This window comes from Chanodichthys erythropterus, chromosome 9 (assembly GCF_024489055.1).
Source record: "Chanodichthys erythropterus isolate Z2021 chromosome 9, ASM2448905v1, whole genome shotgun sequence".
Classification (NCBI taxonomy): Eukaryota; Metazoa; Chordata; class Actinopteri; order Cypriniformes; family Xenocyprididae; genus Chanodichthys; species Chanodichthys erythropterus.
The window spans coordinates 16,560,343-16,582,524 of record NC_090229.1 but is presented as its reverse complement, the minus strand read 5'-3'; the positions used below and the strand labels follow the sequence as shown (position 1 = coordinate 16,582,524).

At 35.1% G+C, this 22,182-nt stretch overlaps 1 protein-coding gene across 1 annotated transcript in view; it reads right to left on the bottom strand.

Moving 5' to 3' along the window:
- The window catches only part of cacna1fb (calcium channel, voltage-dependent, L type, alpha 1F subunit), a 50,832-nt gene that overhangs the window by 20,206 nt on the left and 8,444 nt on the right, over positions 1 to 22,182 (bottom strand). Inside the window, exons 4-21 of the mRNA XM_067393672.1 lie at positions 15,494 to 15,633; positions 13,485 to 13,630; positions 10,820 to 10,972; positions 10,535 to 10,731; positions 10,317 to 10,420; positions 8,952 to 9,103; positions 7,263 to 7,337; positions 6,879 to 6,960; positions 6,492 to 6,518; positions 5,669 to 5,829; positions 5,245 to 5,470; positions 4,707 to 4,914; positions 3,302 to 3,422; positions 2,800 to 2,875; positions 2,302 to 2,362; positions 2,162 to 2,222; positions 1,808 to 1,910; positions 421 to 550 (exon numbers count right to left, since the gene is read on the bottom strand). Coding sequence (XP_067249773.1) covers positions 421 to 550; positions 1,808 to 1,910; positions 2,162 to 2,222; positions 2,302 to 2,362; positions 2,800 to 2,875; positions 3,302 to 3,422; positions 4,707 to 4,914; positions 5,245 to 5,470; positions 5,669 to 5,829; positions 6,492 to 6,518; positions 6,879 to 6,960; positions 7,263 to 7,337; positions 8,952 to 9,103; positions 10,317 to 10,420; positions 10,535 to 10,731; positions 10,820 to 10,972; positions 13,485 to 13,630; positions 15,494 to 15,633 — 2,223 coding nt within the window. The remainder of the gene's footprint in view (positions 1 to 420; positions 551 to 1,807; positions 1,911 to 2,161; positions 2,223 to 2,301; positions 2,363 to 2,799; positions 2,876 to 3,301; positions 3,423 to 4,706; positions 4,915 to 5,244; positions 5,471 to 5,668; positions 5,830 to 6,491; positions 6,519 to 6,878; positions 6,961 to 7,262; positions 7,338 to 8,951; positions 9,104 to 10,316; positions 10,421 to 10,534; positions 10,732 to 10,819; positions 10,973 to 13,484; positions 13,631 to 15,493; positions 15,634 to 22,182) is intronic.

Genomic DNA, 22,182 nt, shown 5'->3' with positions numbered 1-22,182 from the left:
TGAATCAACATCCTTTGTTGCTGAAGGTTTCCACCAAACAATCTGAACCCACACCATAATGTCTTCCTAAACCCTCAGGGAAATAATAGGTTGATAAGCATGTTGTTCAAGCACCTGACCCCAATCTTGACCCTAAACCTTAAATCTGATTGGTTGATACCAATGTTGTTCCAGAACTAACACGGATGCTGATCCAGGAACATGTCCTACTTGGGCAAATCATGTTGATCTGCTGTATGTGTGTGTGTTTTAGAGCAACAGAAGCTGTGTGTGTGTGTGTGTGTGTTTCATAGTCAGCTGATTGAAGGATGGCATTCCCCAGCTGGCACTGAAGAGCTTGTCCAACATGCCAATAAGTACAGTTGCAGTAAATACCCATTTATGATCCTGCATGTGTGCGCGAGCAAGCAGGAAACTCACATTGTTCCTGAAGGAGTGAGCTCTGATAGGATCCTCCGCAGCCAGAGAAATGCTGCTGAGAATGATGAAAAGCAGGATGAGATTAGTGAAGATGTGGTGATGGATCAGGGTATGGCAGCCCACTCTTATCCTGGAGGGGGACACAAAGAGAATTGTTGTAAGTGTGTTGTCTACATGCTCCAAAATTCAAAATTACTTTATTTTAATTATTTATTCGCCCACACTAAAAAATGCTGGGTTAAAAACAACCCAAGTTGGGTTAAATATGGACAAACCCAGAAGGTTGGGTTAAAGGGCACCTTATTATGCCCTCTTTCACAAGATGTAATATAAGTCTCTGGTCTGGTCAAGTTTCAGCTTAAAATACCCCACAAATTTGCCCCTATTTGGGGGTGAGCAAAAACATGCCTTTTACTGTATTACTATATTGCTGGCTAAAAAAATAAATCCAAAATTGGTTGAAAAAAATGGCTGGGTGAAAACAACCCAATCCCTGGTTTTGTCCATATTTAACCCAGCATTTTTTAGAGTGAAGTTGCTTGAGAAAACATAAGCCACAGAGGCATTTTATATGGTCATAAATATGCTGTGTTCGAAACCACTCATTCCCTATTCAGTACATGAGTGTCACATCTGATTGAGTGAAAATTAGTGAATTTGGATGCATTTACAGACAATATTGTGCATTTTGAATGATGTTACATATGGGTTGCATCCTAAACGACAATAAAAAAACTACTTGAAATCTGATTTGACACTCCTAAAAAATTGTGATTGCATTTGTTAACACTGGATTTCACGTTTTTGCAGTTCACGCTACAAAAATAAAATAAAAAAAATGAGAGAAATATGATTTTTCTTAATAAGGTCAAAGAGATTCCTCTGGCATAATGCAAAATATTGATTTATATTAATAATTATAATAAATATGGTTGGTATTTAGGACAATGGTTGTCTATATTTGACTGTCATGCTGAAAAAAGTTAAATTGTTTTTTAAAAATGGAAAATATTTTACACAATGAAAATATTTGTATATAAATTTCTGATTTAGGGATAGGGCTAGTTCACAAAAATGTAAATTCTGTCATTATTTACTCATCCTCATGTCATTCCAAACCTCTACGACTTGTTTTTTCTGCAGAACACAAAAGAAGATATTTTGAAGAATGTTGGTAACCATCAGTTTTGGTGACTTTTGATTTCCATTGCACAAACAAAAAAGCACTGAGACATTTCTCAAAATATCTTCTTTTGTGTTCCACAGAAGAAAAAAATGCAGTACGTTTTGAATGACATGCGTAAATAATGACAGTATATAATTTTTGGAGTAAACTATCTTTTTAAATAGTCAAGCATTGTGTCTGTGGTTTAAACTGCATACTCACGGGTTGGTCTTGCTGAGGCAGAAGAACGCGCTGCCCTCTGGGATTGGTAGAATTTTCTCTTTAGGAGGAGCAAAGTCAGCAACATTGAGCTGAGTTTTGCCTTCTTCCAGCGGAGAAGAACAGAACGAAAGAGAGTGGGAGAGATAGACAGAGAGAAACTGAGTTAATGAGATCACAATCTAACTCAATCACCACTTTACCCTTGAGTAGCCAACACTAAACCACAGGAGGGGCTGTTAGTGTATTCTAGGATGAGTAATTGTGGTCACAAATGTCTGCTAAATAACCACAAAACGTTTTGGAATGAATAATCTGTTCAAACGCAATATGGCATGTAGCATCCATGGACTTCACCTTCATCATCTCCCTCCTCTGGCTCCTCCTCTTCCTCCTCGTATTCATCATCCACGTCCACCTGTTGAAAACAAAATGAAAGATGGACCTCAATGTGATGATTATTCAACAACAACAGCAGAAGAGTTTGATCTCCATACCTTCACCTCTCCATTCTCTCCTTCACCTTCAGCCTGTTCTCCCTCAACCTCTTTTTTTTCTCTGTCAGGATGAATAGATCGCATATCAAAATCTTTGTCTGTTTTTGCATATACAGTGGGGTCCTAACATCTGAAACAACTTATTCAACTTAGCATTTTTTCTAATTTAACTTTTTTTTAAATAAAAAATGTAATCAGTAACAATTTCAGTACAACTTTGTGTTTAAAAATGAGCAAAGAATGTTTTAGCATTTGGTTTGTCTCCCTTTTGCTTTAATGAAAGAATAATAAATATATTTCTTATTCATTAAAATGTTTTACTTTTTTTTAAATCTTAATTTTATGGTTTTAGTCTTAAATTTCAATCCCATATTTTCAATGTGGACTTTTGGGCCCCACAGTATATGTTACAGAATGGTAAATGTATTCATAAATTATGTCATATTTATAGCAGAGATTAGTTGAGATTATATGATCTGAGATGATTTAAAAACACACTCATTCTTCTTATTATCTCCATCGCCTCCTGCTAAGTTGTCGACAGCGATGGCCAAGAAGACATTCAGCAAGATATCTGAGAGAGCAGAGGTTAAGACCCAACAAACACAAAAAGACAACAAACCACATACAACAGCAATCACAAAACAGAATTCAGGATTTCTGAATGATGGTGAAATATGGTTCATTTCTAATCAATGAGCAATGACATCTGTTACTAGTTGGAAATAACTGCATTCCTGTAACTCAAACACTAGTGTATGGCTTTAGCAAAGCAAAGGACATAGGTCTACACACAACACAATGTAAGTCGCTTTTGATCAAAGTATTTACAAAAAGCATAAATGTAAATTAATTAAACAGTTGCTGTTAATTTATCATATCACAGAATTAATGCATAATAAATTTTGAATTTCCCTAAAAGGGATGAATGAAGTATTATTTCTTCTTATTATTATTATTATTATAAGCCAGTGAAACTGGTTTTAGAAGAAAAGGATACAGTTACCACAGATGAACAAAATCACAAAGTAAAGACAGACGATCATTCCAGGGAAAACCGGGCCACCATAAGCCATGATACCATCATACATAACTACATTCCAGTCTTCACCTGTTAATATCTGTAAAAAATATTTAAAAAGAAATTAACTCAAAAATACTGAGCCGCCATTCTGATGTAGAACCTAGAAGTGCTGGATGTAAACAGCATAAGAGAATGACACAGAAGAGAAGATATTGTTTTGTTTTTGTGCACAAACAGTATTCTCGTCACTTCATAAAATGGAGAGTTTGGTTCCAAAACGCAATAACTCCATTTTGATTAATTTGAGTAAAAAGGTGAAGTGAAAAGATGAAAACCACTACTTTTTCTGTTTCAAACTTTCACATAGCATCTTTTGGTTATAAAAACATTAAAAATTCAAATCTACATTTTGATTTTAAAAAGTTTATTATAAAAACTATTTTTATCTATTTTTAAATTATTTTTTTCCCAAAATGCAATAATTCCATGACACTTTTTATTCAAAATGCAATTAATCCATCAATATAAGTTATTTTTCAAATTGGAAATACACAGCAAAGTAAGTTGATTCACATATATGACAGAGTCTAAACTTTGCCAATATTTATCTTATATACAGGCATTTAACTAAAAATACATTCAGCCATCGCTCCTAAAATGAATTCAACGGGTCATCTTGTTAATGTTATAAATTATTTGTCATTACCGATTAAAGAGTATCTGGCGCCACTGCACGGTTAAATAAACACATTTGCAGAGTACATAAGGTATTAAAATGGTATTAAAAACGTATGGTATTAAAAACGGCATATTGTATTAAATGGTATTAAAAACGGCTTTTTAAAAAAGCCTTTAATGTTTACAGTGGGTGGAATGGTGCGCTGTGATTGGTTAAGCGGATATATCGCGTTCTGCAGAAAAAGGAGACTGGCGTTTGTCGCATTTTGGAAATAAAGGCAGAAAACATGACAGAGTAAAACGACGGATATCGCATTTTGTGCAAAATTAATAAATGACTTTTCAGTACCGACCAGATACAATACTGATTTTGGCGGAAACTAAATTTTTTTGAAAATGGCGTTCATCGCGTTTTGGAACCAAACTCTTCAAATTAAGGTTGAACCACTGCATGACTATTTTAACAATGTCTTTAGTACCTTTCTGGACCTTGAAAGTGGTGGTTAAATTGCTGTCTATGGACGAGTCAGATACCTCTTGGATTTCATCAAAAATATCTTAATTTGCGTTCCGAAGATGAACGAAGGACTTACAGGTGTGGAACGACATGAGGGTGAGTAATTCATGACAGAATTTTAATTTTTGTGTGAACTTTTTAAGTAATCTAACATTATGTTTTCATAGTTGTACTGGAGATTATTACCTGAAAGCAGGTGAGCAGGGCCTGAGGGAAGGCATCAAAGGTGCTCCTTTTGGTCTGTGTCTCATCGAAGTTGAACTTCCCTCCGAATAGCTGCATGCCAAGCAGAGCGAAGATGATGAGGAAGAGGAAGAGCAACAGCAGCAGGGAGGCAATGGACTTCATTGAATTCAGTAGCGAGGCCACCAGATTGGACAGAGCCGTCCAATGGCTGAAGAGGACAAGTGGGGCAAGAATTAACCGGGTGGAAAAGTGGTGAGGAAAGACAGAAACAACAGAAAGGACAAGAGAAAAGAAAGAATTTACAGGGGACAAAGAAAACACATGAAGGCCAACCAGCAAAATTTTGAAATTATTAAAAGAAATCAAATAAATGTTTTTTTTGTAAATAATTTTTAAAAATTTGACATGTTAATGTTGTCTATTTAATTTTTAGAAATTGTTTTTAGACAAATTTGAGCAACAGAGTTGCAAACATCACTGTTTCCTATTTTGTACCCAATTCATGTAAGGAGCAAAATTGTTTAAAAGCCCTGAGTACCGTGTGACTTTGAAGATCCGAAGCAGGCGGACGCAGCGCAACACTGAGATGCCAAGAGGTGGCATGATCTCCAACTCCACAAGAACTGTCTCCAGAATCCCACCGCACACAACGAAACAGTCAAAACGGTTGAAAAATGCCACAAAATATCCCTGCAACCCCAGACTGTACATTTTCAGCAACATCTCCACTGTGAACAATGACAGGAGAACCTTATTGGCAATGTCTATGAGAGAGACACAAAGAGAAAGAGAGGCAAATAAATAGATGTGATCACAGCTCAATCATCTTTCAACATGTAGATCAATCATTGGTAACACCATGACTCAGCAAAAAAAAATCTGCTAATAGAAGTCTATAAATAAAAGTGTGGGACAGTACACATGTTATGTCAGTAAGGTGATGTTTGGTAACAGCTACATACCCTGAACATCAGTGAGCCAGTCTGGTTGGTTATAATGTTCTGAGGCACTGAGAGCTGTGTTGAGGAAGACCAGGATCAGCACCAACCAATAGAATGTCACAGATTTCACTGCTGTACGACAGTTTCTCCGAATACAACGGTTCCAGCGGCGAAGGGCACGACTAACGAACACACACACAAAAGACAAAAATGTAGCCTATAATCACTATATATATTTTTATTATATTAAGAAATATATGTGTATATTATGATGTGTGTGTATATGTGTATATATATATATATATATATATATATATATATATATATATATATATATATATATATATATATATATATATACACACACATCATAATATACATATAAAATATAAATATTTATATTTATATATATATATATATATATATATATATATATATATATATATATATATATATATATATATATATATATATATATATATATGTTTATTATTTTACCAAAATATACATACTGTTATGATATACAACATGTCATGAACCATGAGATCAGAGCAACTAGAGGGCATGTACTGCAAAAAATCATTTATATCTTTTTTGTTTATATTTGTACTTTTCTCATTATTGCCAGAATAAAATATATAAATATCTTTAAAACAGAATATAAAACTGAATAAGATAAGATTAGTTTTCAGAGAATATATCTTTAATTATTAAGTTAGTTATTAGCTATTATTAGAGGGTTTTTTTTTATTTCCCCACTGTATTTTCCAAAGTAATATTTACTGTATACTGCATATCTAGTAGGTAAACGCTGAACCATGTGTTTGCCCTCACAACAACTCACCAGCAAGGGATCTTCATAATGCGAGCACTAGCGGAAGAACAGAACAGTGGACAAAACAAAATGAAACAATAATGAGATCACAGACAATCACAACACATCGGCAAAATGTAAACACAAATGCATTGTGTTTTAATAAAGATCGATTTCAGATACTGAAACAAAGAAAGCCGAAGAAGCCCAGAGTTATGAACTGACTTGCAAGAGCACAAAGAATATAAAGAAAAGAGAACATAATGAGCCGCAACTGAGAAATTCAGAGATGACACTCCATTATGGCTGATAATAACTTCCATTAGCAAGCCAGCATGACAACACAATGACAAATGTAGTGCTATGTTGTTTCTAATTATAGTGGGTACTGCATGTATGTGTGCGTATATGCATTACCAGCAAGCAGCACAACAATCTGTGTGTTCCTCATCTATGTTTTCAGTGTTCTCGGAACCTGTTTCACTGGCTGGAAGACTTGCTATAGCGAGTGAAAAACATGAAGAATGTGAAAGATACACAGAAACAGAAATGAACCATTAAAGAAAGAGAGATATAAGAGAGACAAAGAGAAAAAATAATGTCGGCCACACATTGACACAGTTTTGGAGAGAAGCAATCTCTCTGAAATAGGGTCAAAGCACTTAATATGGGTCCAACCGAGAGATGTGATTTCTAGCCCCAGATGTAAATTATACAATTAGACCAGACAAAGTTGAGGGGGCTATATATAGAACAGCGGGGGAGTGAAGGGGTCATGCGTATCATTTTGATTGGCCGTACCATGGGTTTCGTTTGAGTGGCTGAACCAGCCGAATTTCCCCCTCTTCTTATCAGCTAGGTCACGCAAGGTCACACCTGAGGGGAGATTGAAAGATCGAGAGAGAGAAACAGTGTGAGACATGGAATAGAACAAAATGAGAAGCAGAACAGGTGGAAAAGCAAGTTAGAGGGAGAAATAATTGCCGTGGTTCTGTCAAAAGATGCTGGTAGGTGTTCAACATTTTATCACACAAAATTGTGGCAGGTGGGGAAATCTTTACCTCAAACATCAATGGTAAAATGAGATGTTTAATTTATTAACAGTATATCGGATACTCAGTTAAAGGTGAAATGTGTTATTTCTGCCACTAGTGACTCTAAACTGAACTGAAAAAATAATGATTCATACTTTTGAGAATGATTGGTGTCCAAATTCAAGAAGTCTTTTTAATAAACTAGGAGAATATGCAGGAGAAAATCAACAAGGCAACTACACTTTATCATAAACAGGACTGAACAAAGAACTGAGAGGAACTAAGGGCTTAAATACACAGAGTAAGGTAATTAACTGAAACAGAAACAGGTGCGGGATAAATTAAAAACCACGGAAACTAATAACGACCAGGAACACAGGCAAAATGGGAACCAAAACACAATGAAACTAAACAGACTTCGACATAACCCTGACAATTATAGCATTTATTTATATTTTGAAATAGATTTTTTTTTAATATTTTATAAGTTTTAGTAATTTTGGTGTGTGCTTTTTTTTCTTTTTTCTTTTAAATATATATATTTATATTTATATATTTTTTCAGTTTTACTTTTGGTAATTTGGTACTACTTCAATTAATTTACTTTAACTTAAAACTTTTTATTTCTGTTAGTTGTCAAGTTTAATTTAATATATATTTTAACAACAAAGACCCCATGGGGCCATTAGGATTGCTAAAATACAAAATGTATTTTTTAGGGAAGTCAAAGTTAACATTTTTACTTAAGATTTGAATTAAATGTGTTTTAGCATTTTTTTTTTATTATTATTTCACAACATTTATATTATTAAATATTTATAAAATGTATATGATTACTATTTAATTTTTCTGGTGTCTCACTTTTTAATTTCTCTGGTGTCTTTCTGGACAGAAATACTGAGACGAGTCATGATTATTTTATTATATTGACAACCATAATTTTATACAGTAAGAAAAAAAAAAAAAATCGAATAATAGTATATACATTACTTATATTATGCGATATATACAGCTATGGAAAAAATTAAGAGACCACTTAACATTGATTTCTGAACTTGGAGTGGTCTCTTAATTTTTTCCACAGCTGTATATATATATATATATATATATATATATATATATATATATATATATATATATATATATATATATATATATATATATATATATTATGCTTAATATGTTTCTCATTCCATGTAAATGCAATTTCAAACTTTAAATTGTAGCTGCCATTATATTTTAGGTAGGGGGCCCTCACAAAAGGATCAACATATTTTGGGCCCTTGGGATTAAAAAGTTTGAAAAAGTCTTACTTGACTTATAATTGTCTCCGTAAGGATAGGGTAAAGTATTATCACATAAACATACATACATTACACAATTCATCTTTAACTCCAAGGAAATTGATACCAAGGACAAAAGGGTCTAGAGAGTTGAACAGAGGAAGAGATCTCACGTCTGTTCCCGTCTTCGTCAAACTCATCTATGTCCTCAGCCTGAGTGATCCAGTCCATATATCCAGACAGATCCTCCTCCATCTGCTGCTTCTCACGGAGCTTCTGAAAATCTCCGCGAGCTTTCGCCTTCTCTCTCTCCTTAGAGAATTCTCTACACACAAGTATGGCTTGTTAGACAAGCAAAGCAAACACACACACACACAAACAATACAGAGGCAAACACATACTGTGGACATTCACACTCTGTTTAACGGAGGGAAAGCAGCACGAGGCGCAATCTTCAGGGAATTCTATGCTTTGGAACAGTCTGCAGAAAATCAGACTCCACAAATCTGCTGCTCTCAGCATCTGGGGATTGTTCCATTCAGGTGAGTAAAAACATTAACATCTGATATCTGCTCATCTCCTGCTGTCCTCCATTAAATAATCACTCACACAGACATGCACGGGTTATGATGTCATGAAATGACGGAGGCTTAGCTCATGAATATTATTTGGGATATGGAAAACTGTTGTATAAATAAATTGTCACATGAGATGTATTGATCCAGAGATAAGGTAGAAGTATTTGCTGTTTTCCAAGTCAAAATCGAAATGTAGAAACATTATTATTAGACTTATGCAACAATTAACAAAACCAACTGCACATCGAGTTGCTATTTTTTCCCACATAAATAGTTACTATTCAGAATAAATGAAACTGAAAAAAGTACACTACCATTCAAAAGTTTGGGGTCAGTAAGACTTTATTCAGAAAAATAAAAAAAAAATTTATTCAGCAAGTATGGAGCCCCGGACATGACATGCAGGAAAAAAAATAGTAGGCTAAATCGTGCACACGTTTTAGTAAATCAAGGGAAGGAATTAGGAAATCATGCACACGATTTAATTGTTTTTCTAGCATGTCATGTGCGAAGCTCCGTAGGACATTAAACTGCTAAAAAAAAAAAAAAAAAAAAAAACCTGTTACAAAATATTTCAATTTCAAATAAATGTTTTTCTTATGGATTTCCTATTAATCAAAAATCCCCAAAAAATCTATCATGGTTTTATGCAACACAGCTGTTTTCATCATTGATAATAATAAGAAATGTTTCTTGAGCACCAAATCAGCATATTAGAATGATTTCTGAAGGATCATGTGACACTGAAGACTGGAGTAATGATGCTGAAAATTCAGCTTTGCATCACAGTAATCAATTAGATTTTAAAACATACTCAAATAGAAAACAGTTATTTTAAATTGTAATAATATATCACAACATTACTGCTTATATCATATTTTTGATCAAATAAATTGATGAGCATAAAAAAGTCTTTTAAAAACAGTTGAAAAATATTACTGATCTGTCCTGTAAACTCACCCACTCAACACACCCAACACAAGGTTTAGAACAAAGAAGGATCCAAAGATGACCAGGCTGACAAAGTAAACCCATGGCAGCTCAAACCCAATTGCATCATTCATCTACAGATATGAACAGGAAGGCAAAAAGCAACAATATTAGTGTCATACACAATCACTTGCTTTAAATATGACCCATTACAGTCAAGCTGAAGACTATGTATGCGGCTTAGTTACCCAGTACAGGACGTCTGTCCAGCCCTCCATTGTGATACACTGAAAAACTGTTAACATGGCAAAGAAGAAGTTATCAAAGTTAGTGATGCCGCCGTTAGGTCCATCCCACTTTCCCCTGCACTCAGAGCCATTGATAACGCACTGGCGTCCGTGACCCGCAAATGCACATGGGAGTGGATCATCGTCCGCATAATTATCTGAAAAAAATAAGAGAGAGGCAGATGGAGGAAGATACAGAGTGACAGAAAATGCACATAAATATTTTATGTGAGTATGTGTGGGTACCTGTGCCTATAAAATAGCAGGTGCGATGCATTCGTCCGAGGAAGAGCTCCAGTCCGATGATGGCGTAAATGATGATGACAAAGAGGACAAGCAGAGAGATGTGCAACAGGGGAACCATTGCCTTCATGATGGAGTTTAACACAATCTGCAGGCCTGCACAAGCACACACAGACATGCACACACACACACACACACACACACACACACACACACACACACACACACACACACACACACACACACACACACACACACACACACACACACACACACACACACACACACACACACACAGAGCAGTGAAATCATGGCCTTCATAACAGAGCATTGTAACACGAAACCAGTATTTTGTGCATAAGAAAACATTTTTAATTCTGTCTGTTTATGTCCATTATATAATTTTGGTATTTGGTCTTTTGGCAAAAATGTCTTTTAAAGGTACACCATGTTAACTCAGTCCACACTGTAAAAAAGAACTGTTGGTTTAACTTAAAAAGTAAGTTACCTGGCTGCCTTAAAATTTTGAGTTCATTGAAATTAAAAATTTGAGTTAATACAATGAAGGCGATTGATTTAATCAACAAAAACTCAAAATATGATGTTATGTGAACCACATTACCTAAGTTGAAAAAAACTACATGCATTTTGCGGAAGAACATTGTTTTGGTTGTGCTTCGGCTCTGCATGACTGTGGATGAATATGGTTATCCTACTGCTCATAAAACATTCACTACTAGGCTTAAGAGATCTTTATTGTCACTTTTGTTCAATGTAAAGGTGCCCTAGATTCAAAAATTTAATTTACCTTGGCATAGTTAAATAACAAGAATTCAGTACATGGAAATGACATACAGTGAGTCTCAAACTCCATTGTTTCCTCCTCCTTATATAAATCTCATTTGTTTAAAAGACCTCCGAAGAACAGGCGAATCTCAACATAACACCGACTGTTACGTAACAGTCGGGGTGTCGCCCCCAATATTTGCATATGCCAGCTCATGTTCCCAACATTATGAAAGGCATTAGACAAGGGCAGAACGTCTGGATCTGTGCACAGCTGAATCATCAGACTAGGTAAGCAAGCAAGGACAATAGCAAAAAATGGCAGATGGAGCAATAATAACTGACATGATCCATGATATCATGATATTTTGAGTGATATTTGTAAATTGCATTTCTAAATGTTTCGTTAGCATGTTGCTAATGTACTGTTAAATGTGGTTAAAGTTACCATCGTTTCTTACTGTATTCATGGAGACAAGAACCATCGCTATTTTCATTATTAAACACTTGCAGTCTGTATGATTCATAAACACAACTTCATTCTTTATAAATCTCTCCAACAGTGTAGCATTAGCCGTTAGCCACGGAGCACTATCAAACTCATTCATAATCAATGTAAACATCAAAATAAACACTGTACTTATGCGATTAGACATGCTGCATGACGAACACTTTGTAAAGATCCATTTTGAGGGTTATATTAGCTGTGTAAACTTTTTTTATGTTGTTTAAGGCAAGCGTGAGCTCTTGGGGCATGGAGCACCAGATTTAAAGGGCCACACACCCTGAATTGGCTCATTTCTAATTATGCCCCAAAATAGGCAGTTAAAAAAAGTTAAATACAGTTTTAGGGCACCTTTAATGCATCCTTGCTGAATAAAAGTAATTTCTTAAAAAAAACCTTTGAACTATAGTGTAATTTTATTGATAAAACATTTTTGTTGATAGAATTGACTTGTGATCACTATACTATCTCAATGAAGAATATTTTTTGTCTCATCCTTGTTATCATTAGCAAAATCAAAGAACCCTTTGACATTTTACTTAAATGTGACTGACTCTCTGACTGAATAAGACCATCATCCATTTACTGTATTCATGACAATGCCAGCCAGAGCATAATAGCATTATAGTTGCACACGGTGAGGAATATTTAATGTGTGTTTTCTGGTAAATGTAATGGGTATGTGAATGAGAAGAAGTGTCCTTATTCAGTGTCATCTTGCCTCACTGGGAGACCTGCCAGGATTAACGTGCAGGTGAGCGCATGTGGGTAAGATACCATTGTACGTGCTGGTAGGCAGGAAATATCAACACCAGAGCTTCTGTTAGTACTGTGGTGGAATACGTCATTGGCTACTCTGTGTTTCAGTATACACAACCCTGTTTTCTGCTATCCTGACCAGCTTTGCCAGAGCTCTGTTGTACGTAACTAATGGAATTGTGTTTTCAGCACCATGGACAGTGCTCTCTGAAATCATCCTCTTATCATCTTAGTATTGTAAAGACACAAGCAATAATGGCCCTTTGGTTAGTTGGTCAGTGATTCAGGGGTGTGTGGCAGTGGGTCTGATTTTGAATTTACTGTGAAATAGCACAGCCTCTGGTTGCAACAATGAGTCAAGCACATCTGGTGAGGACACTGAACGAATCTACAGGCCTAAATTATCATGACATTAGAGAGGTCACAAATATCACCACTCCGTACAAACCTCAATAGAGACTGTTTTCTCTCTCAGAATACATTCTTAATAGCACAACAACACTATTGTGTGGGTGAAACACCAATGCTGAATAGTTCATGGCAATTTACACCAAATCAAATCAGACAGCAAATTCACTAACTTGTTTTCTTTTTTTTCAATTACAAACACAAACTCACTGGGCACTCCTGAAACCAGTCTGAGGGGTCGTAGGACTCTGAAGGCTCGGAGGGCTTTGACATCCAGACCTCCAGGTTTACTCGGCATGTGTGAAGTTGTTTCACCAGACTTATGAGTAACAGTCTCTAACACCACACTGAACAACCTGCAAAAAAAAAAGAAGAAGAAGAAAAAAAAAGTGGCTGATTAAATGTTTGAAATACTAAAAGTGTAACTTGCATTAAATAATTAATATTAAATTTAAAATTTTGAGCTTTTGAGTTGTTACTTTGAAATTTGAACTTCGAATTGAGGATAAAAATGCACATTTGAATGCATTTTTATCCTCAATTCAAAAATCCTCAATTCAAAAATCTGGTTTTTACACAGTTTACGTATGTTAAATGTTACATTACACTATTAAATTAATATGTAGAGAGCGTGTGAATAAGAGTTTAATTTTGTTTAACTTACTTTCTAATATAAAAAAATAAACAAACTAAATTTAGACCAAAATTAGATTCCATTTAGTTAACTAACTAAAACTACTGAATGACATGACAAAATATTGACAAAAATTGTACTTTTTAAGAAAAAAAAACATTACTAGAACAACAACAACAACAATAAAATAAAATGTAAAAATTAACACTGGATCTGGCCTGAGAGCCTATTTTAAATTGAAATACAGCGCATGAACGAAAGCTGTAGTCTGATTCACAAACAAACGACTCTTTTGAGCTTCTACTTTTTAGTGAATCAAAAACATACAGCACGACCAATGCAGCCCGATTCCCAAAACAAATGACTCAGCTTTTTTTTCAGAAACAAGCCTGATTCTCAAAGAATGACTCTTATAAGCTGGTTCTTTTTAGTGAATCAAAAACATACAGCCTGACCATTGTAGCCCAATTCCCAAGTAAATGTCTATTATGAGCCGCTTCTTTTTAGAGAATCGGAAATGTACAGCAAGGCCAGTGTAGCCTCATTCCCGAACAAATGATTCTTATGAGCTGGTTCTATTTAGTGGATGAAAACACACAGTATAACTAGTGTAATTTGATACTCAAACGAATGGAGTGAAGTGTTGTGGAAGCTGGCTGAGCCACAATATTTGTGGCACCCATTCTAAGAGTATTTGTGCGTGCATGTGTATGCATGAAAGCACAAAAATAGCTGATCTTTGTGCTTTCATGCATACACATGCACGCACAAATACTCTTAGGATGGCATCAGTATTATAAGCAGCAATAATATGATGTGTAATACTGTGTGTTTGGAACAGATCCACCTGCCCATTAGCGGTTCTGCCTGTGAGCTTAATGAAATCTCTAATCAATACTAAAAAAAGCTCTCAAAATTATGCTCAAAAAGACGCTAAATGCCTGGCACCGTCATGTTCCTTTAGATAATTAACCATCACTCTGACCAACTGGCCATTAATGACCCCAGAACAGCTGTTTAGTCCCATTTTAGCAGGACAGACAGAGCTCTGGGGATTGTCGCTCTTTAAATACACTATGGTGTGCATAGGAAGAAAATGAGTTTAAGCAGTGGCATACTATGAAAGATTGAATCTTTTTAGTGCATGAAATGTGTATTTTCAGTTTTCACATACACACACATTCACCACAGTGCTGTAAAGCCTGGTGTGTGAAATTAAGGGTAGTGCCTAGTCTCTGTTGGTCAGATTAAGACACAAAGAGAGCGAGAGGGAGAGAGGATTGACAGCCAGATCTAACCAGATAATCCGGGAGAGAGAGCAAAAGGGAGAGGTTGAGAAAAGGGAGAAATCAGGAAAAAGAGGGTAAAGAGAACAGCAGGACAAGAGGAGAATTGTGAATAAGAGAGCTGCTGTTGGCCATAACACAACCTGAATAAAAATCAACTATGAAAATGAATATGCAAGTGAATCATGGGAAGAAAGCAGTGATGTCACTCTGGGTTCTTATGACTAATTTTAAAATGAAAAAGACAGTAAATAAACAAGTGGGGATGGATGGCTAGAGTGTGGAAGATGCTGACGTACCCTACGATGACGATGACAAAGTCCAGTAAATTCCAGCCATTGCGGATGTAGGAGCTCGGGTGCATGACGAGGCCATATGCCAGGATCTTCAGAAACGTCTCGATGGTGAAGATTATCAGAAACACATATTCAACTTGTTCCTGAAAAAACACAGAGGAAAGAAATGTATTATAAAATATTTATATAAAACTTAGCATAGAAAAATTGTATATCGTCAAATAATAAAATGATATTAGTAATATTGAGATTGAGTTCACGAGACGAGACGAGACGAGACAAGATTTTTACACACTATTTTTAAGAAATCCTCAATGTCGAAATACATGACTAGAAAAATATTCTGCAGGTGTATTTGAAATGTTTTAACTAATCATCTTGTAATGAATGTCATTTCAGTTCTACTTTCTGAGTATGAATTATCATATGCAGTAAAAGACACTCAAGCACTGTAAAAGGTTTTGCCACTAACTCAACTGACTGAGTTCTCTTCTGTATGATTTCAGTCTCTTCAGACCTTACTGTACATGATTTATGAGCTTCTACAACTTTTGACCTCCTAACTGAACTCCTTTCCACAAACTGATCATAGAAATAAAAATAGTATAAATAAAAACGGTAACACTTTACAATAAGGTCCCATTTATTAACATTAATTAACCAACATCAACTAACAATGATCAATATATGTGCTACAGTATTTATTAATCTTTGTTTATGTTAGTTAATAGTCATTCATTGTTAGTTCATGATAGTTCACAGTGCATTAACTAATGTTAACAAATGAAATATTATTGTTTGTGCTTAATAAGATTAAGAGAAAACTCTTATTCATTTTTATGGTATCACTTTACAATAAGTGCAACCATAATCGCACTCTCTAAATATTCAAAGTGCAAATAAGACCAACATTTTTCTTTGATACAGAGCTAAGAGATGATTAACTACACTGCCCAGCCTAAAATAGCTTTTATACTGAGAGATATTTGCATTCATCAGGGAGCCTCTTTCAAAATGTGGGGTATTGAAATCGCGTTTAAATGCGCGCTCGCGTTTACTTTCACTTTCAGCGAGATCTCGTCACACCCTTATTAGGAAACAATAATTTTACTGGATAATATTGTCCTGATTAGTTAAAGTCCTGTTGTGTCACTGTCAGGTGGAAACCTCATATTTCCACTTTTCAGGAAATGGAAAAAACTAATAAAGTTGATATTGTGGCTTTATATATGGTCAGACAATTGCATGTGTCATTATGTTATTAACATTTGACCAAAATCAAGATCAAATGGAGTTACACGGTTTTTGACCAGCAAATTTCGGCATGTTTTGTCTGTCATTAGAACAGCCACATCTGAGGTAGTAAGTGCAATGCATTATGTTTTCATGAACTTACAGGTCATAAACTTTACTGTAGCTATCAGTGCTGCCAATTTAGCAATTTTGTCAATGGATTTAGCGAATTCCCCGCCCCATTTGAGACTTTTTTCAAAAGCCTAATGACAAATCTAGAAATTTCTTGAAAAAAACCTTATCTACACTCTTAGCCCAGATTTTATATTTACTTAAAAATATAATTACAATATACTTAAAATATTATAGTTTGGTTGCATTACTTATAAAATATAAGTATATTCTACTAATTTGTGGGTGTATTTGAATGTGTTAATAAATGTAAGTTAAATGCACTTAAATTATGAAGTTTTTCTCCTGACCACACCTCCTACACATTGGTTTGTGGCAGGTAATGACGCCATTTTGTCGTGGTGTGTGTGAATTCAAGGAGCTGTTGATTAACAGTTTGAACATTTGTTTTGGCTGTTCTACAGACATTTAAAATCACAGAAAATCACAGTTTTTAAGTTACCATCATCGAGGTCAGGGTTTGTTTTAGTTGAGCTCTTTACCCTTGACTTTTTTATATTAAATTTTGTTTGGGCAGTTTTAACTGCATTAAAACCAACCAGACAAGCAAAGTGAAATATGATTAGGTGGTGTTGATTAGGTGGTGTTGATTATGTTTTCACATAATCATTATTTGATTTGAATCACTGAACTCATTTAGAGCCAAACCTCTGAGTTAGATTTACATTATTGATTACAGCAGCACTGTGATTCTACGGCGGAAGATCGACTTTTACAATACAATTGTTTTTTAAAAAAAGTTGTCCTTATCACAAAAAAAAAAATATATATATTATCAGCGTATGAATCTCAACAACAGTGACAAGCAACATATTCTGATAAACAGATCAAGTCTGAACATTAGAAAACAAGCTACTAAAAAGTCACAGAAAAACAGCAAAATTTAAATAGTGAGAATAAAGAAAATTAATAAGACAATTCAGCTCATAATTTATTCATGCAGCAATGCATGATAGGAGGCATGGATGAATTTTCATTGGTGGCAAGTTAACTTGCTTAGTATACTGAACTTAAATATATTAGGTGTAATAACTTCAAAGTAATTAATATTACAAAACATTTTAAGTTAAATGAACTCGAATTATTAAGTTAGCATTACTTTTTTTTTTTTTTAGGGCAACCAGTTTCCTCAAATTTTTTAAGTAAATTCAACTTATCCGGGCTAACAGTGTAGATTCCATGACTCGCCCACTGATCTATATTTATATTAATATAGATCAGTGGTCTCGCCAGTATGAAGTTACATTTAGCGACATTTAGCGACCAGTTTTAGCTACTTTCAGCTGAAAGCAATTTGCAACACTGGTAGCTACAGTATGTGGGCACTCAGTTTTTTCGGTAACACTTAAATGCAATAAGGTTTCATTAGTTAACCTTAGTTAACTACTTTAGTTAACATGAATTAAAAATGAACAATACTTCTACAGCATTTATTAATCTTAATGTTAATTTCAACATTTACTAATACATTATTAAAATCAAAAGTTGTATTTCTTAACATTAGTGAACTAACATGAACAAATAATGAACAACTGTATTGCTCATTGTTAAAGGGTTAGTTCACCCAAAAAGGAAATGTCATTAATTGCTCACCCTCATGTCGTTCCACACCCGTAAGACGTTCGATGTGCATTCGATGGCTCAGTGAGGCCTCCATTGCCAGCAAGACAATAAACACTTTCAGATGCACAGAAAGCTACTAAAAACATATTTAAAACAGTTCATGTGACTACAGTGGTTCAACTTTAATGTTATGAAGCGTCAAGATTACTTTTTGTATGCCAAAAAAACAAAATAACGACTTTATTCAACAATATCTAGTCATGTGCAATTTCAAAACACTGCTTCATGAAGCTTCAAAGCTTTATGAATCTTTTGTTTCGAATCAGTGGTTCGGAGCATGTATCAACTGACAAATCTTTCTGGGCATCTGAAATTGTTAATTATCTTGCTGGCAATGGAGGCCTCACTGAGCCATTGGATTTCGTCAAAAATATCTTCATTTGTGTTCTGAAGATGAACGAAGGTCTTACAGGTGTGGAACGACATGAGGGTGAGTAATTAATGACAGAACTTTCATTTTTGGGTGAACTAACCCTTTAATGTTAGTTAATTAACTGATGTTAACAAATGAGACCTTATTGTAAAGTGTTACCGTTTTTTTCTGTAAATGTGTGAATGTATGTAAAGTGTATGTAAATGTGTACACTGGTATGACCCCATGACCTGTTCACAATACAGTGAGCGAGAGAGACAAAGAGGGTCGTTCTTGAGCTGGAGCTGGACTTCAAAATGGGGAATCTGCAAGCGTTTCAAAAGATTACTAATCTGTCAGCCTCTCTTTCTCTCCCTCCCTCTCTTTTACCGCTGCTGGCAACAACAGCAGCCTGTGCACTGTGGTGGCACACTTGTGTGCACACATACTCCCTCCATATAAACAAACATATAGAGAGAAACAACAAACTAACCACAAAAACCCACACATCTGTGTAAGACTGTGACAGAGGTGGAAGGACAATACCATATGGACAATAATAACCATACATGCACACACTGCTGTACTTGATTTGATGTAAAGTGGCATACAGCATAAACTTCCATTTGCTGGACCGTATGTCTCTGTCTGAAGTATGCAGAAGGTTTTTGCTCACTGACAGGGACAGAATATTCATTAACTATTTTTGATGCTCTATTCCCTTCCTTAGATGAGCAGATAGACCATGGCAACATTCAAAACCTTTCTTTTGTATAACTGTAATCATTTTGTAAATTTAATGATGGATAAAATTAGCATAATTATAATATAAAATAATACCGGCAATTTTTTATTGCTGTAGGCCAGTGATTGGATTTTGGTCAAGGGTATGGAAATAAGTTATATTTTGACTTCTGAAGTCACTTTCTGTTGATTTAATGCTTTTCTCGTCTGCCACAATAGTGTAACGTCTTTGAATTATCTTCCTTTAGGAGCTTTTCTAAGCATATATTGACATGCGCAATTACAGCCCTAGTTATTAGACATGCAAGCTCAGAGTGCTGAATGCCTTTGAGTAATGAACTGAAGACAACTGAAAGCAAGATGATGGACAGTAAAATATAACAAACAATATGGCAGAGGGAAAGACCAACCGGCTTTTTGAGAGAGAGACTGACAGCAAACACACACACACACACACACACACACACACACACACACACACACACACACACACACACACACTCATTAAATACATGCCCCCTCCATTGCACCTGGAATCCAGGATGTGGCCTTAAGCATCAGAACAAAGATGGAGAGGGAAAGAGAGAGAGAGAGAGGGATGGGGTGATGGGGGAAGGGTGATGAGAGGCAGGGGAGGAAGAGTAAGCTGCTTATCAGGACCAAGAGCATTTAGAGCAGCCAAACGAACAGGCAGCTCCAATCTCCCCTGACCACCACTCTTTCTGCTCCCTCCCTGTCTCTTTCTCTTTCACATCATTTTGTTGTCTTGTTGTCCTTCAAAAACTAAAAGAAGAAGACGATGCAGGTGGATTTGCATTGTGAGCACATTTTTAGCTTAATATTAAATTCACATTATGCACTTTCTGTTTTACAATTCCAATGTAAGCTTGGTTCTTCTTTGGGCACTTTTGGCACTGTGAACTTTAAGTTCACCCAAATGAAAATGTTGTCATCATTTACTCACCATCTTGTTGTTTAGAAATGACATGACTCTTTTTTATCTGTTGAACGTAGAAGATATTTTCAGAAAAGTCTCAGTGTTTTTATGTACATGATGTAAGTTAAAGGGCTCCAATGTTGTTTGGACACATTCTTCAAAATATCATCTTCTCTGTTCCATAGACAAAAGTCATACAGGTTTGGAATAAAATAAAGATGAGTAAACGATGACAGAATTTTCTTTTTGTAGTGAACTATCCTATTAAACACACTTTTAACACACTTTTTCTCTTTAAACTCACTAGTTGAGTTAATTAGTCCAATAAAAATGTCCAACAGTGGGCATACATATATCACAGAAGAGATCTGTTCTGTCAGAACATCAAATAAAACAAGTGCACTGGAAATAGGCCATAAACTTCATATCACTGCATCTGCTTCTGAGCATGCCCAGTGAGAAACACTGTGACTGGGGGAATACCCATAAGCCCTTGCACTTGAATAATTTCATTATGTTTGTTTGTTTGATCATGGGACTAATGAGGACATGTTAGTTACAATTAAAAGATGTTTAGCTCTATTTATATGATGTTTTAATATAAAAAAATATGTTTGAAGTCACTATTAGGGTCATTATTGTTTCTTTTGCAAACATTTCTTGATTTCTTTTTGTTTCTTTCAACTAAATGGTTCTGAAGCAGGGCCAAAACAAAGATTTGTGACATTTCTGACATCAGGAATATGCAGTATTTTCATTTAACTTCAAAATATGAAATGTCAAAATAAATACATGTAAAAGCTTTTTTAAAAAACATACTGTATTATATAATGGTCCTAAAAGCACAGGCCAACTTTAATTTTTTAAGTTGGTAAGTACTTTGTCCTGACACTGAATAAACTCAAAAGAGCCCTCAAAGAGTCATGAAACCCTAAAATAAATTTGAGATTTTAACATATAGTACAGATCGCACATAAAATGAATACAACTATAGCACTCATCATGTTTATTATTAATAAAAAAGTGGTTATTTTTTCATTTTTCTGAGCCATTTCATTCTTCCGGTTTAAAAAGCAAAGTTAAAACAACATCACGAAATGTGATGTATACGTGTTAATTCATAGATGGAGTATGAACTCTTTTAATCCAATCACTGCTCTGTATTATGTATGAGATCGCATTACAGCGGAGAATTCAAATGTTTCATCACGGATGTTCCCCACTGTCTGTTCAGAGTTCATGTGTCGTAAGTGTATATTTCCTCAGTGTAGTGACACAAAAGAGTTGTTTGTCTATTTTTTAGGTTTCCTTTGATCGTTATGGAGCATAGTGACTGTCATGACTGGCAAAGTACCGATATAAGGAGACTCTAACACACCATTTCATTTACACAGAACCAAAGCTTAATTTACCCATCAACATATTATTTGCTGCCTAGAAAGCACTGGTATTTTCCTCTGGAAATGCAAATCTAGTGAATATTACAACCCCACAAAAAAGATGACTCTGAAAGAAAACACTGTAATTCGTTCATTAGTCTATGCTACACTATGATCTCTCATCTGGGTTGCACATTCTGCCCTGTTGTTCCTCTTTTGTCACTTCAGTGTC